This window comes from Suncus etruscus, chromosome 14 (assembly GCF_024139225.1).
Source record: "Suncus etruscus isolate mSunEtr1 chromosome 14, mSunEtr1.pri.cur, whole genome shotgun sequence".
Lineage (NCBI taxonomy): Eukaryota > Metazoa > Chordata > Mammalia > Eulipotyphla > Soricidae > Suncus > Suncus etruscus.
In genome coordinates this window covers 96769909-96785300 of record NC_064861.1, presented here as the reverse complement: position 1 = coordinate 96785300, position 15392 = coordinate 96769909, and the positions used below count along the sequence as shown (strand labels likewise).

The 15392-nt window shown below is 62.8% G+C and overlaps 2 protein-coding genes across 3 annotated transcripts; both read left to right on the top strand.

Moving 5' to 3' along the window:
* The first annotated feature begins 2899 nt into the window (after window positions 1-2899).
* SBK3 (SH3 domain binding kinase family member 3) lies at window positions 2900-6546 on the top strand. Its single transcript, XM_049787653.1, has 4 exons — window positions 2900-2989; window positions 3166-3346; window positions 3923-4125; window positions 5854-6546. Exons 1-4 carry the CDS (start codon window positions 2900-2902, stop codon window positions 6544-6546), a joined length of 1167 nt encoding a protein of 388 aa, XP_049643610.1.
* A 1940-nt stretch (window positions 6547-8486) lies between these two features.
* Window positions 8487-12086, top strand: SBK2 (SH3 domain binding kinase family member 2). 2 transcript variants are annotated; one of them, XM_049787061.1, is made up of 4 exons: window positions 8487-8733; window positions 9868-10070; window positions 11123-11719; window positions 11968-12086. In XM_049787061.1, exons 1-3 carry the CDS (start codon window positions 8487-8489, stop codon window positions 11699-11701), a joined length of 1029 nt encoding a protein of 342 aa, XP_049643018.1. In that variant the 3' UTR covers window positions 11702-11719; window positions 11968-12086. The 2 variants fall into 2 exon arrangements, with proteins under 2 accessions (XP_049643018.1, XP_049643017.1); XM_049787060.1 differs by lacking the exon at window positions 11968-12086 and having other exon boundaries at window positions 11123-11846.
* Window positions 12087-15392: the final 3306 nt, after the last annotated feature.

Here is a 15392-nt window from a genome sequence, read left to right as displayed (position 1 = left end):
TCCCCCAACTCTTCTAGGTCTAAGCCGGGCAAAGTGAGGGGGGCTCAGTGTGGTCTTTTGACCACCTGATAGGTGGATCTCCATACCCTGGCCGCCCTACCCCCAAATCAGATGTTGTTGGGTTTTGTTTGTTTGTTTGGGGCCACACCTGACAGTGCTCAGGGGTTACTTCTGGCTATACACTCAGGAATCCCTCTGGCAGGCTTGGGGGACCCTCTGGGATCCTGGGACTCAAACCCGGGTCAGCTGCATGCAAGGCAAATGCCCTCCCTGCTGTGCTGTTGCTCTGGCTCTGTTGGGTGTTTTCAATCAAACACCGGCGTCATTGCACCCCCAAAGGGTCCCCCAGCCCTCAAGGCGAGTGTGGCCGGCGGTGCTGGCAGGGCCGTGACTCAGGCACGGAAACCTCCTTCCTCTGCCCTGGACACACAGCTTGGCACGGAGGGCGGCACGGCAGGGCCAGGCACTGCTTGCGCGCCTCCCAGGTGACAGGCGTGGAGAGACTTTATTAATAGCAGCGGCCGTAGTAGTAGTGGAAACGCGTGAGTCACCCTGGCAGCCCGCCCCCGACCTTGGGAGCGGATGGACAGCTGCCTCAGTTTCCTGTTCTGAAAACTGGGGGCAGCGCCCCATGTCGGGCAACAAGGGGAAGGATTTTTGTGGGGTGCTCAGGCTCCCCTCAGAGAACGAGCTGAGCAGAGAAGCCCCATCCCTCCCCTGTTCTCCAGGTCCCACAACACGGAGACGTCAGTCTGATGGAGGAGGAGGCTGGGGCCTGCCTGATCCTGGATCTGAGGGAGGAGGCTGGGGACCCGAACCCCTAAGTCTGAGGGAGGAGGATGGGGACCCAACCCCCTAGGTCTGAGGGAAGAGGGTGGGGACCCGACCCCCTAGTCCAGTGGTCCTCAAACTATGGCCTGGGCCACATATTGTATTTGTATCTGTTTTGTTTCTTCATTGCAAAATAAGATACATGTGGGCCCGGAAGAATAGCACAGCGGCCTTTGCCTTGCAAGCAGCCGATCCAGGACCAAAGGTGGTTGGTTCGAATCCCGGTGTCCCATATGGTCCCCTGTGCCTGCCAGGAGCTATTTCTGAGCAGACAGCCAGGAGGAACCCCTGAGCAACGCCGGGTGTGGCCCAAAAACCGAAAAAAAAAAAAAAAAAAGATACATGCAGTGTGCATAAGAATTCATTCATGGGGCCGGAGAGATAGCATGGAGGTAAGGCGTTTGCCTTTCATGCAGAAGGTCATCGGTTCGAATCCCGGCGTCCCATATGGTCCCCTGTGCCTGCCAGGAGCAATTTCTGAGCATGGAGCCAGGAGTAACCCCTGAGCACTGCCGGGTGTGACCCAAAAAGCCACAAAAAAAAAAAAAAAAAAGAATTCATTCATAACTTTTGTTTTTACTATAGTCAGACCCTCCAATGGTCTGAGGGACAGTGAACTGGCCCCCTGTTTAAAAAGTTTGAGGACCCCTGCGCCTAGTCTGTGGGAGGAAGCTGGGGACCCAACCCCCTAGGTCTGAGGGAAGAGAGTGGGGACCCGACACCCTAGTCTGAAGGAAGAGACTGGGGACCCAACCTCTAGGTCTGAGGGAGAAGGGTGGGGACCCGACCTCCTGTTCTGAGGGAGGAAGCTGGAGACCCAAACCCCTAGGTCTATGGGAAGAGGCTGGGGACCCGACCTCCTAGTCTGAGGGAGAAGGCTGTGGACCAGGCTCCCTAGTCTGAGGGAGGAGGCCGGGGACCCAAACCCCTAGGTCTGAGGGAGAAGGCTGGGGTCTGACCCTGGTGTCCATCTCTGTGGGTCCTAGGAAGCCGACTCCTGGCTCATGGAAGAGCAGCAGGGTTTGAGGTCTCTCTCCTAGGAAGCTGAGTGGGGGCTTGTCACCCATGTCACTGCATGTCTCCCCTCGCAGCCTCCAGGCCTAGCCCTGGGGGTTCACAATATGTTTTGTCCCTTTGTTCTGGGACCAGAGCCCAGAGTCCAGCTGGTCTAAGTTTGGAAGGGGGAGGGCGGGGGCCGGCGTGTTGCGGGCGAGGGGGGTGTGAGTGACAGGGTGTCTCCGTGGCCGCACACACCCCCTGTCCCGTGTCCAGAGAAAGGGGGGACAGAGGGCTCTTCAAGGGAGGCGGGAACAAAGTGAGAGGAAAGAAAAGGGGCACAAGACACGGCACGGGGGGCAGACAAGTGGGAGAGGGAGAGAGAGTACATGAGACAGAGATAGACACAGACGGAGAGACACAGATACAAGAGACAGAGACAGAGAGAGAAACACATCAGAGAGAAACAGAAAAAAAGACGGACAGAGAGAGAGACAGAAAGACAAAGATAGGTGCAGAGAGACACACAGTGAAACAGAGAGACAGAGTCAGAAAGATACAGAAAGAAAGAAAGAAGGAAAGAAAGGAAGAAGGAAGGAAGAAACAAAGAAAGGAAGTAAAGAGAGAGGAAGGAAGGAAGGAAGGAAGGAAGGAAGGAAGGAAGGAAGGAAGGAAGGAAGGAAGGAAGGAAGGAAGGGAGGGAGGAGGGAAGGAAGGAAGGAGGGAGGGAAGGAAGGAGGGAGGAAAGGAAGGAAGGAGGGAAGGAAGGAGGGAAGGAAGGAAGGAAGAAGGGAAGGGAGGAAGGAAGGAGAGAAGGGAGGAAGGAAGGAGGGGAGGAAGGAAAATAAAAACACAGACAGAGAATCAGGGCAAAGCAGCCTGAGAGGGTTCCACTCTGGAACTCCCAGAGGAGGAACAAGAGAAGACGCAGATAGAGTTGTGTGTGTGTGTGTGTGTGTGTGTAGACCAGGGCTTGGGGAAGTGCGGCCTCATATCGGGGTCCTGAGGGGACACAGGCAGCACCCAGCTCTGACCCGGAAGGACGGGAGACCCTCTCACAGACCCCCAGACCATGGCACCCCCGGGCCATGGAGTGCAGGCAGGAGAACAGGACGTGGAGCTCAGGGATCCCCTGCCCCAGGAAGAGGATGGGGAGCCCGAGGTGAGGGGAGCAGGAGAAAAGGGGTTGGGGGTGCAGAGCCCCAGAATGAGAAGAAACTGGGATACACAGTCCAGGGGCACTGGGTGGGGCTCAGAGACCGTCACCCCAGCCTGGGGACACAGAGCAGGTGGCCGGCCCATGACTCAGTCACCATGAGTCACTTTCTCCCGTGACAGTGGCCCGGCCCCCCATTCCCCTTCCTACAGGAAGACACGGCTGTGGCCCTGCAGCGGCTGGTGGAGCTCACGGCCCCCCGAGTGGTCAACCTGAGGACCCTGAGCGCCCAGTACCGCCTCGTCCGCAAGCTCGGCTCAGGCTCCTACGGCCGCGTGCTCCTGGCCCGGCCTCGAGCAGGGGGTGAGTCCCGGTTCCTGGGAAGAATGGGGTTGGGGTTCCTGGGTTCCGAGGGCTCACCCAGAGAGGGAGAGTGTGTGCCTGCGGTCACACAGCAAGGCTGGAGCTCCAAGTGCCTTTCTTTTATGAGGCAAGTGGAGGATGGGGTCCTGAGAGGCCGAGACACCGTGAATGTCACAGAGCGCACTGAGGCGCAGCAGGAGGGGCCAGTGGAAGAAACGGTCAGGCAGGGCTCTGCAGCTCCAGGTGGCTCTGTGGGGTCTCAGAGCAGTGGCATGGGGGACTCTCGGGCTGTGATAGAGACACAGGGGGTGCTGGAGCTCAGAGGGGGTGATGGAGCTTGATGGGATAGAGCTGAGAGGAAAGGTGGGGCTGAAAGGGGGTGATGGAGCCCAGAGGAGGTGATGGAACACTGGGGGACAGAGCTGAGAGGGGAGATGGAGTGAAGAGGGGTGACAGAGCCCAGAGAGGATGATGGAACCCAGAGGGGCTGGTGGAGCTCAGAAAGGGTGGAGCTAAGAGTGGTGATGGAGCTCAGCCCCCCGGCCAGCCAGCCCCCTGCACCTCTTCTCTCCTCAGGCCCGGCCGTGGCCCTGAAGCTCCTGAGGCGTGACCGAGTCGTGAGAAGCACCTTTCTGAGAGAATTCTGTGTGGGCCGCTGCGTTTCCTCACACCCAGGCTTGCTGCGGACGCTGGCGGGGCCCCTGCAGACACCCCAATACTTTGCATTCACCCAGGAATACGCACCGTGTGGGGACCTCAGTGGAATGCTGCAGGAAAGGGTGAGCAGGCTAGTGGAGTTTGGGGTTCTCTCTGCCCTGCTACCTCACCCTGACACCCACAGGGGCCCCCACACAGACCCCAAGGCCTCATTTCTGATTTTCAGAGCAGTTGTGCAGCCCCCAGACCTACCACGGTGCAGCATGGCTTAGCAGGGACCAGGAGGGGGGAGACAGAAGAGCTGGTTGTGGGGAGGGATTTGGGGGCAGCCATGAGTAATGAAGGTCTCCTCTAAAGAGGGCCTGGCAGGGCTGGGGGCCTCAAAGCACAGACTCTGAATTGGGGTCTCAGGTTCGACCCCAGAACCACATGTTCCCCAGAACACTGAAGAATGTGCTCCCCACTCGAGACTATGTCAGAATTGATCTGAGGAGGGTCTAAGGTCAGTGCGAAGCTTCTGGGAAAGGGATGAATTTGAGATCTGGTTGGGGGATGCAGGAGGAAGAAGGAAGGAAGGAAGGAAATCAGGAAGGGAAGAGGAAAGGAGTGAAGGAGGGAGGAGAGGAACAAAAAGGGAGGAGGAGGGGCTGGAGGGATAGCGCAGAGGTAGAGCTTTTGCCCTGCACGCAGCTGACCCAGGACAGACCTGGGTTCTATCCCCTGAGTCCCATATGGTCCCCGAACCAGGAGCATTGCCAGGTTGAACCAAAAAATTAAAAACCAGGACTGGAGTGGTAGGGCACTTGCCTTGCACGTGGCTGACCCAGGATGGACCCATATGGTTCCCCAAGCTAGGAGTAATTTCTGAGTGCAGTGCCAGGAGTAATCCCTAAGCATCACCGGGTGTGGCCCCAAAACAAAACAACCAAACAAAAAGAAAGGAGGAGGAAGGAAGGAAAGGAGGAGAGGTGAACATAGGGAGGAGGAGTCTAGTACCCCAAGAATCTCTGCCCCTGCAGGAATGACTGGGGGCTGGAGGCTCCTTCCGGGGTAGGGCTGCCCTGTGGGTCCTACGTGCATGGCTCTGTCTGGATGTAGCCCAGGGGCAACGTAGCTTGCGGGGGTTCCAGGACATGTCTGGTGTAGAGGTGGGACTTGAGCCTCTCATGTGGGGACCTGGAGAGGAGACGGAAGAAGCTGGTGCGGTGGGCCGAGAGTTGGGATCACCTGGGTTTCAGTGAGAAGAGTTGGTGGTGAGGGAGGTCAGCCCCACGGGGGGATCCCAACTCTTGAGGGTTGGTTTGGGCCACCCCTGGCACTTCTCAGGGGCTATTCCTGACTCTGAGCTCAGGAGTCCTTCCCAGAGGTGCTGGGGGCCTGTATGTGGCTCTGGGAACAGAACCAAGAACAACACCTTCTTTGCATCTGGATTCTTTTTATTTTTTGTTTCTTTTTGGACCACATCCCACAGCACTCAGGAGTTACTCCTGGCTCTGCACTCAGAAACACTCCTGGCAGGCTCTGGCGACACTATGGGATGCCGGGAATCCTGTCTGGGTTGGCCATGTCAGGGCAAGGCAAACGCCCTACTGTTGTGCTATCACTCTAGACTTGAATTCTTTTAAATTTGGGACCACATCCAGCCACACTCAGGGGTCACCCCTGGCAGGCTTGGGGAGGGGGGAACTCTATGGGATGCCGAGGAGCGAACCTGGGTTAGCCAAGTGCGAAGCAATCGCCCTCCCCACTGTGCTCTTGCTCTGGCCCTGCTTCTGGACCTTGAATCTCAAGCGAAGAAGGCACGAGTGCCGAGGGCCGTGACCTTGACCTGCCCTCCCTTCCCGACCCAGGGCCTCCCCGAACCCCTGCTCAAGCGGGTGGCGGCGCAGCTGGCCGCGGCCCTGGACTTCCTGCACGGCCGGGGCCTGGTCCACGCCGATGTCAAGCCGGACAACGTGCTGGTCTTCGACGCCTGCTGTAGCCGCGTGGCCCTGGGTGACCTGGGCCTGACCCGGCCCGAGGGCAGTGCCACCCCTGCACCCCCGGGACCCCTGCCCTCTGCGCCCCCCGAGCTCTGCCTGCTGCTGCCCCCTGACACCCTGCCCCTGAGGCCCGCCCTGGACTCGTGGGGCCTCGGGGTGCTCCTGTTCTGCGCTGCCACCGCCGCCTTCCCCTGGGATGTGGCCATGGCCCCCGACCCCCAGTTCGAAGCCTTCGCGGAGTGGGTGACGGCCCATCCCAGGCCCCCAAAGCCCCCGGCCCCTTGGGACCAGTTCTCACCCGCCGCCCTGACTTTGCTCCGGGGGCTCCTAGAACTAGACCCCGGGGAGAGGAGACCCCCACTGGCCATCCTGGAGTTCCTGGGAGACAGCTGGGGGCTGGACGGGGACGGAGGGGAAACCGGGGTCATGGCGGGAGGGGATGGAGGGGACGGGGAGGAGGAGGGAGGGGAGGAGGAAGACTCCAGCTTAGAGGAGTGGACGGATGAGGAAGAGGAGGACAGAGGTGAGGGGCGAATGGGACCAGAAGGGGGAACACTCTGAGATGCCCTTCACACATCGACTGAGCTCCAACACACCAAGCAGGCCCATGCTGGGTGGGAGTGCAGGGTCTGGCGGCTGCACCCAGCACAGAAAAGATCATTCTGGAATAAAGTGACTAAATGCATTCACTGAGCTTCACAGTCTCTTTGTTACAAAAAAGGGGGCCGGAGTGCCTCATCCTTCAGACCTGGGGTTCCAGCTCCTCCTCCCTCAGACCCAGGACCCAAACCCCAGCCTCCTTTCCCAGACCCAAAGCTGAGAATAAACCCTGCAGTCTGAGAAAGGGGACGCCCTTGGTTGGACCCCACTGAGACCCTGCAATGTTTATTTGGTGGGCTGGTTTTCAGGGCCATCCAGCTGTGCTCAGGAGTCACTCCTAACTCTGTGCTCACTCCTTCTTTGTTTTGGTTTTTGGGTCCCACACGGCAGCGCTCAGGGGTCACTCTTGGCTCTACGCTCAGAAATCGCTCCTGGCAGGCTGGGGGACCTTGTGGAATGCCGGGGATCGAACCGCCCTCTGTCCTAGGTCTTGCACCGCCGAACCCCGTGGGATCTCCTCAGTGCCCCGGCCCGCAGAACCCGTCCCTGCAAAGCAGGGCAAAGCAGACACGTCGGCGGCCAGTGGGCAGCGCTGCAGGGTGGCTCCCCGCAGAGTGCTCGGCCCAGGTGCCCAGGCGGCTGCACTTCCCGGGGTGGCCGCGAGGTGGCACCGCGCCGGCCGGGCGGTGGGCGGGGCGGCCGGGCCGGACACTGGGCAGCGCCGCAGGGGAGGGAGGAGCGGAGGTCACGGGCGCCCCACTCTGCGGCGGCTCAGCGCGCACCCCGGACGAGAGGCAGCAGGCAGGTGGCCCGGGGCTGGGCTGGGGGGAGCACCGCGCAGGGAAGTGAGGGTGCAGGCCGGCCGGGGGCAGGAGGCTGTGTCTGGGCCCCTGGGTCTGAGGAAGGAGGAGCTGGAACCCCAGGTCACAGGGAAGAGGCTGGGGGTCTGGAGCCCTGGGTCTGGGAGAGGAGACTTGGGGTCCGGGGCCCTAGGTCTGAAGGAGGAGGTTGGGGTCTGGCTAGGCCCCTGGATCTGAGAGGGAGGCCTGGACGTCTGAAGCCCTGGGTCTGAGGGAAGATGCTGGGATCTGGGCCCCTGGGTGTGAGAAAGGAGGCTGGCTGGGGTCTGGGCCCCTGGGTCTGAAGAAGGAGATGGGGTCCCAGGGTCTGAGGAAGGAAGCTGGGGTCTGGGCCCCTGGGTCTGAGGGCGGAGGTGGGCAGAGCAGGCAGGGCTGGGCGTCAGAGCCCAGATGTCCGGCTTGGGGCTGAGCCTCGCTCCATCCGGCCCAGGCATCGAGGCCCAGGAGGCAGGGCACCTGCTGGCTCCCAGGAGCGAGCCTTCTCCCACCCCTGTGAGTCTGTTTGCTTTGGATACAGGTTGGGGTGTCTCGAGTTATAGGGTTCATCTTTCACTCTGGGGACACTCACTGGGTGGGGGTGAGGGACAGCTGACCTCAGGCCTGACCTGTGTCCACAGCAGTGATGGGTGCTCACTGCTTGGGGGGGACTCAGTCACAGGAACCCCAGCCTCCTCCCTCAGACTTTCCTTCAGAACCAGGGACCCCCAGCCTCCTCTCTCAGACCTCTTTCCTAAGACCCAAGCTCCTCCCTCATGTTACTTCAGACCCAGGGACCCCCAGCCTTCTCCCACAGACATTTCCTCATACTTAGTGTCCCAGGCCTCCTGCATCCTTCTCTCAGACCCAGGGTCCTCAGGCCTCCTCCCTCAGATGTTCCCTCAGACCCAGGGTCCCCAGGTCTCTTCCCTCAGACCTTGCTTCAGATCCAGGGTCCCCCCACCTCCCTAAGTCTCTTCCCTCAGACCTGGCCTCCTCTGTGTACAGAGCCCCGGTCCCTGTGCCCCTCTGGCGAGCGTCATCCCACCTCCCACCCCTGCAAGGATGCCAGGCTCGCAGCGCTCAGAGGAGAGAGGGGAGGCGGAGGCGACAGCGGGGGACGAGGACCTGGGTGGCCTCACCCCTGAGGAGCTGCAGCAGGGCCAGGAGGCAGCGCTGGCGCTGGAGGACATGATGGCGCTGAGCGCGCAGACGCTGCTGCAGGCCGAGGTGGACGCGCTGTACCTGCCTGTGCGGACACTGGGCCAGGGTCGCTATGGCCGCGTGCTGCTGGTCACGCACCGACAGAAAGGTACCTGCGGCCTCTGCTCCCTGCCAGCCGTGTGTCCCTGTGCCCCTGCCCGGCCCCGCATCCTCCCTGGGTCTCAGCACTGCCCTGAGCCCCACATATGCTCTGAGTCTCTCTGCTGACTCAAGGGTGGGCCCCTCCATTTCTCACACCTGTTTCCTCTGGGTGGCCCGGAGGAGCCTGCAGCCTTGGTGGGTGGTGCTCAGAGGTGGATGTAGGGTGCACTGTCCCCTACCCAATGGCACCTTCCTGCAACTCCACGGCTGGTGCTTCCTCACAGGGCCCCTCACCATTTGCAGGAGAGAGATCAGGGAGCCTAAGGGTTAGGGGTCCAGATGCAAGCAGAGGCAAATAGGGGACCTTAGGCACAGAGGGAGCTGCCAGCCCACAGGACAGGAGGTGGGGAGGGAGCTCAGGCCTCACGGGCAAGTGTCTCTGGCAGTGGCTGTTGGGACCAGGCCACACTCTGTGTTCTTCTCTTTTCTCTGATTTGGGCCATACCCAGCGGCGCTCAGGGCTACTCCTGGACCTGAACACAGAAATCACTCCTGGCAGGCTCGAGGGACCACTTGGGATGCCTGGAATAGAACCCAGGTCCATCCAGAGGTCAAAATGCCGTACCACTGTTCTCTCTCTCAGGCCCTTGCTCCAGGTTCTGAGAGAGACTTCACAGGGCAAGCTGCTCAGCGAGGCTGGGTCCCAGCAGTCAGCGACATTCCCTGACATTCCCACACCATTAGTGTGGTTCCCCAGGCAGTCTCTCCCTGCAGGACCCAGCAGGGAGCAAGGCCTGGGTTCCTGAGCACTGCTTGGGAGGACTCCCCAAAAAGGAGAGGAAAGTCTGCAGGGCTGGAGAGAAAGAGCACTTTACTTAGAGGCTAAGGCACTTTTCTTGCACAATCCGGCTCTATCCCCAGCACCCAAAACCTTGCCAGGCGTAGTCCCTGAGCACTGACCCCAGAGTGACCCCAGAGTGATCCTGGAGCACTGGGCAGGAGCGCGCGCCCAGCACTGGCGGGTGTAGCTCACTCAGACCAAACACGTTAGGTGGGGAGAACCCCCAGGCTGGTGGGAGACACCCTTGGGTGGAGGCGGAGCTGTGGGGGACCCGGCTCAGAGCCCCGCGCTGCACCCCAGGCACCGCCCTGGCGCTGAAGCAGCTGCCCAAGGCCTCCACGACCCTGCGCGGCTTCCTGCACGAGTTCTGCGTGGGGCTGTCGCTGGGCGCCCATGCCGCCATCGTTACGGCGCTGGGCATCGGCATCGAGTCGGCCGAGTCCTACAGCTTCCTGTGCGAGCCCGTGCTACACGGCGACCTCATCGCCTTCATCGAGCCCAAGGTAGCCCGCGGGCCTCCCCTGCCCTCGTCCCAGGGGGTCCCCGCGCGCGACCATGCCAACACCTCACGCGGGAGCGTCCCCTGGGGCTCCCCTGGGCACCGCTTCTCCCCTCGGCCCTCTTGGCGCGCGTCCCCGGGGATCTGTCCTGCGTGGGCTTCTGCCAGACCCAGTTCCAGGGTGTCCCCAAGGTTTCCCAGTGCGCGTCCTCGGGGCTCCCTGTGAGTGTCCCCGGAATTCTCTCCTGCCCGCGCTCCCTCCACCATCCCGCTTGGTGCGTGTCCTCGGGGTCCCCCGACTCCCTGTGTGCGCCCCAGGCGCCCCGCACACATCCTTGTGACTTCCCGCGTGCTTCAGGGCATGTTCCCGGGCTCCCCACGCGCATCCTCGGGCCCCCCTGTGCGCGCCTCCGGGTTCCCCTTTGCACGTCTCCGAGTCCCCGTTAGCGCGTCCCCGGGCTCCCCACGCGCGTCGCCGGGCCCACCAGGGCTCATGCCCGGACTCTCTGTGCTTGTCCCGGGCTCCCCATGTGCGTCCTGGGCCTTTCTCGTGCGTTGTCGGGACTCTTCACGCGTGTCCCCGGGCTCCCCTTTACGCATCCCTGGGGTCCCCACGCGTGTCCCCGGGCTCCCCTTTACGCATCCCTGGGGTCCCCACGCGAGTCCCCGGGCTCCCCGCGCTCATTCCTGGGCTCCCCCGCACGCGTCCCCGGGCTCCCGTCGTGTGTCCTCAGGATTCTCCACGCGAGTCCCAGGACCCCCTTTTGCGCGTCCCCAGCGCCTCTTTGTGCATCCCCTGACTTCTCTTTGCGCGTCCCCGGGCTCCCCACGCGAGTCCTCGGGCTCCCCGGGCTTATTCCTGGGATCCCCTGAGCGCGTTTCCGGGGCCCCCTCGTGTGTCCTCGGGGCTCCCGCGTGGGCCCTCCAGACTCTCCATGCGCATGCATCCCCGTCCCGGGCTTCCCTTTGCGCGCCCCGGGGCTCCCCTCGTGCGTCCTCGGGACTCTCCCCGCGGGCCCCCGGGCTCCCCCTTTGCACCTCGCCCCTCGCCCGCAGGTGGGGGTCCCCGAGGCGGCGGCGCAGCGGTGCGCGGCGCAGCTGGCGTCGGCGCTGGAGCACGTGCACGCGCGGGGCCTGGTGTACCGCGACCTGAAGCCCGAGAACGTGCTGGTGTGCGACGCGGGCTGCCGGCGCATCAAGCTGACCGACTTCGGCCACACGCGGCCCCGGGGCACGCTGCTGCGCCTGGCCGGGCCCCCCATCCCCTACACGGCGCCCGAGCTCTGCGCGCCGCCGCCGCTGCCCGCCGGGCTGCCCATCCAGCCGGGCCTGGACGCCTGGGCGCTGGGCGTGCTGCTCTTCTGCCTGCTCACCGGCTACTTCCCCTGGGACCAGCCGCTGCGCGACGCCGACCCCTTCTACGAGGACTTCGTGCTCTGGCGCGCCTCCGGCCTGCCCGACGACCGCCCGCAGCCCTGGGGGGGCCTCGCGCCTGCCGCCGACCAGCTCCTGGGTGCGCTGCTGGACCCCGAGCCCCGCGGCCGGGCCGCCGTGAGCTGCGTGCGCGCCTACCTGGGCCGTCCCTGGAAGCAGCCCCGGGGAGGCCAGGCGGGGGTGGAGGATGGCGGGGAGTGAGGGGCTGCCCGGACTCCCCTGGGCCCGCCTGCCTCTGCCCTGCACCCGGGGGCTGCTCCTCTCCAGGTCTCCGGCCCCTCTGTGCCACCCACCCTGGCCCTCCTGCCCCTTCCCTGCACCCGGAGGCTGCTCCTCTCTAGACCTGAGGTGGGCTCAGAGGTCCCCAGACTTTCCGTGCCACCTGCCTTGCCCCTCCTGCCCCTTCCCTTAACCCACGGGTTGGTCTTTTCCAGGCTTGAGGTGGGCCCGCAGGTCCCCGGCCCCACCTGCCCCTTCCCTGCACCCGGGGGCTGCTCCCTTCCAGGTCCCCTGCCCTCTGTGCCATCCGCCAGGACTCTCCTGCCCCTTCCCGGCACCCAGGGGCTGCTCCTCTCTAGGCCCGAGGTGGGCCCAGAGGTCCCCAGACCTTCCGTGCCACCTGCCCTGCCCCTCCTGCCCCTTCCCTGCACCCACAGGTTACTCCTCTCCAGGCTTGAGGTGGGCCCTCAGGTTCCCGGCCTCGCCTGCCCCTGCCCTGCACCTGGGGGCTGCTCTTCTCCAGGTCCCCTGCCCATCTGTGCCACCTGCCCTGACCCTCCTGTCCTTTTCCTGCATCCGGGGGCTGTTTCTCTCCAGGCCCAAAGTGGGCCCACAGGTCCCCAGCCCTGCCTGACCCTTACCTGCACTTGGGCACTGCTCCTCTCCAGGTCCCCGGCCCATCTGTGCCACCTGCCCTGACCCTCCTGCCCTTCCCTTCACCCAGGGGCTGCTTCTCTCCAGGCTTGAAGAGACCCGCAGGTCCCCGGCCCCGCCTGCCCCTGCCCTGCACCCGGGGGCTGCTCCCTTCTAGGTCCCCCAACCCATCTGTGTCACCTGCCTTGACCCTCCTGACCCTTCCCTGCACCCAGGGGCTGCTCCTCTCCAGGCCCAAGGTGGCCCAGAGATCTCCAGACCTTCTGTGTCATCTGCCCTGTCCTTCCCACTCCTTTCCAGCACCCAGGGGCTGCTCACCACTCACCCCTCTTCCTCTCCCCCGTCCCATCTCCCCACCTGTCCCCACCACCTTTGTTCTCCAATAAAGTCCACTGCCCTCCTGTGCCCTCTGTTTTGAGAGAGTCGGACCCTGGACCGGGAGGGTGCGGGGCAGCGGGATGGTGGACACGCCCTGGACCACTCAGCTCGGCCTGTGAGTTTGTGTGTGTGTGTACATGTGACGATGCAGGGTGTGTGTGAGTACATGGAAGTGTGAATTGAGTGTTATGTAAGCGTGTATGTATGTGAGTGTGTGATTGTGTGTAAGTTTGTGTGTGGGTGCCAGTGTGTTCATGTGTGTATCTCTATGCAAATGTGTCTGTGAGCGAGTGTGAGTACACCTGTAGGCCTTGGGCCCATGGGACCTGTATGAGACAATCCCCCTTCATAGCTGACGTGTGTGTGGACCTGTGTCACACCCGTGTTCGTGCGTCCGTGCCCCACTCGCAGCCCGGTCTAAACTCTCTTCCTCTCCGAGTCCTCCTTGGCCGCCCGCCCCAGCAAAGCTACAACCGGGCAGATCAGGTGTCACTGTCCAGGCTTGCAACACTCGCCACCGCCACCACCGCCACCTCCCCGTGTCCCTGCTGTGGCCTTCGAGGAGGGGGGGCTGGGACGTCGCCAAGTGCAGTGACCCCAGGAGCTGTGAAATCCGGGACAGGTCAGGGCTGCGGAACCAGGCCCTGGTCCTGGGGGTCATCTCAGGGAAGGGGGTGCAGAGGGCCAGCCCAGTTGAGTTTTCTGGATTGGGGGGCTCATTGGGAGGAAAAGATGGGGGGCCCGGCCGGGGATTCTTGCCACCTCATCTGTGGCTTCGAAATAGCCCCGGCCGCCGGCCACCCGCCAAGAATGTGTCCCCAAAAGCTGGAGGCGCCGGGAGGGCGGAGCTGAGAGGAGAGGGGAGGGACCCCAGGGTGCTAATTGGTGGCAGCAGCTGTGGATTAGCGGGGAGGTGTCAATGGCCAGCGGGGGGCCGGCTTCTCCTAATTAGGCTTCGGGGCGCTGACTAAGGCCCTGCCGTGCTGATGAGGCATTTCACGGCTCCGGCGCCTCCGCTGGCCAGGGATGCCTACGGCCACCCGGCCCCCCAACTCCACCCCTCTCTCGATACTGCAGCCACAGGAAAATGAGGACGTAGAAGAGGGGCAAGTTCTCTTCTCCCCCCTTGCCCTCGCCAAAATGCTCGTCTCTGCCTGGCCTCTGGACCCAGACTTCGGGAGGTCAGGAAGATACGGAGCGCCCAGCCCCCCTGGTGGCACTGGCTCCAATGGAAGTGGCTTCCCAGCCCCTGCCCCACCCTGGGGGTCCCAATTCCTCCCTTTGCGGACATGCTACTGCATGCTGCTTATGCGTGAGTTTGTAGGCCTGCACACATGAGCGACATTGGGTTTTGTTCGATTTTTTCCTGCACCCCCGAGGCTCTCCCGGGCCCCTCAGGCTCCTGTTGTGGCTTTCCCAGCGCTGGCAGGTGCAGGCAGGCTCAGTTGTCCGGCAGCAGGGGGTGTGTGGGTCTGGGCAGTGCCACTGTCCTGGCACGGGGCCCCAGGGCCAGATGTTCGGGCTTAGCCACGGGGCCAGGCTGGGATAGAGTGACCCGAGAATTAAGCTCCCACTTCTTCAGCGCTGGGGGGAAGCGAAGGGGGTGGGGCGGGGACACTGGGGCCAGAGAACCCGGCCGACCCCTACTTCGGTCAGCAGAGCTAGCCCTGAAACTAAAGCCCCAGAGGGGCCCTGGAATTGGGGTCTCCTGTGCCCATGGGGAAGGAGGAGAACTTTGCCTTCAAATTGGGGTGTCATCTCCTGGCCCCCGTCGACGCCCTGCCTGGCCAGTCAGTGGTTATTTCAGTCTTGGGGCTTATGAGAGCCGGGACAGATGGGACAGAGCATTCTCACTGTCCTCCTTAGCAGCTGGCGGGGGTCCACGGCCCGTCCAGGGGACCCCAGCATCCTCCGCAGCAAGTAACTGGACCCCGCTGGCCTTTTCGGGCTGTGGGGGCGCCAGCTTCATGACCTTCCAGGCCACAGCACCAGAGAGGAGAGGAGAAGAGAGGAGGGCGCTGGATTCCCACTGGGGTGGCTGGAACTGCTGCAGGTCTGGGGTCTTGACAGTCGGGTTCAGAGAAAAGGAGGAGCCTGCCCGAGCCCTTCAGAGGGGCCTGTCAGGAAACCCCAAGTTGAACCCTGGGACAAAATGGGGAAACTGAGCTCTGGTTTTGCTGTGTGACCTTGGGCAGGGGACTTGCCCTCTCTTGTCAAGTCTCTCCTCAAAATGGGTGTGCTGAGGACTAGGTGAGACCTACACCCACCCCCGAACATTTATGTGGGGGCAGCAGTGGCTTTATCAAATGGGACAAATGCCCCATCACTCTGGCATGGCCCATGCACTGATCAGAACAGTCCTGCACTCCACATGGCCGTTCCCCCAACTCCTCTCCTTTTACAGTTGGGGTGTGTTAGAGCAGGGGACCCCAAGAACTCAGCCCCCTGCCCCGGCCAGCAGGAGCCAAGAAGTGAAAGGACATCACGTAGAGCCCAGGAGGCACCAGCTGAGTCATTGCTGTTGTGACCCGTGTTTGTGCCGATGGCTCTGCCCGTGCACCCAGGGGCCTCACCTGCCTCTTCGGAGATGCACTGTTGCCCATGGAGGCTCATCACTGAGCAGGATCTTCGCCATCACTGT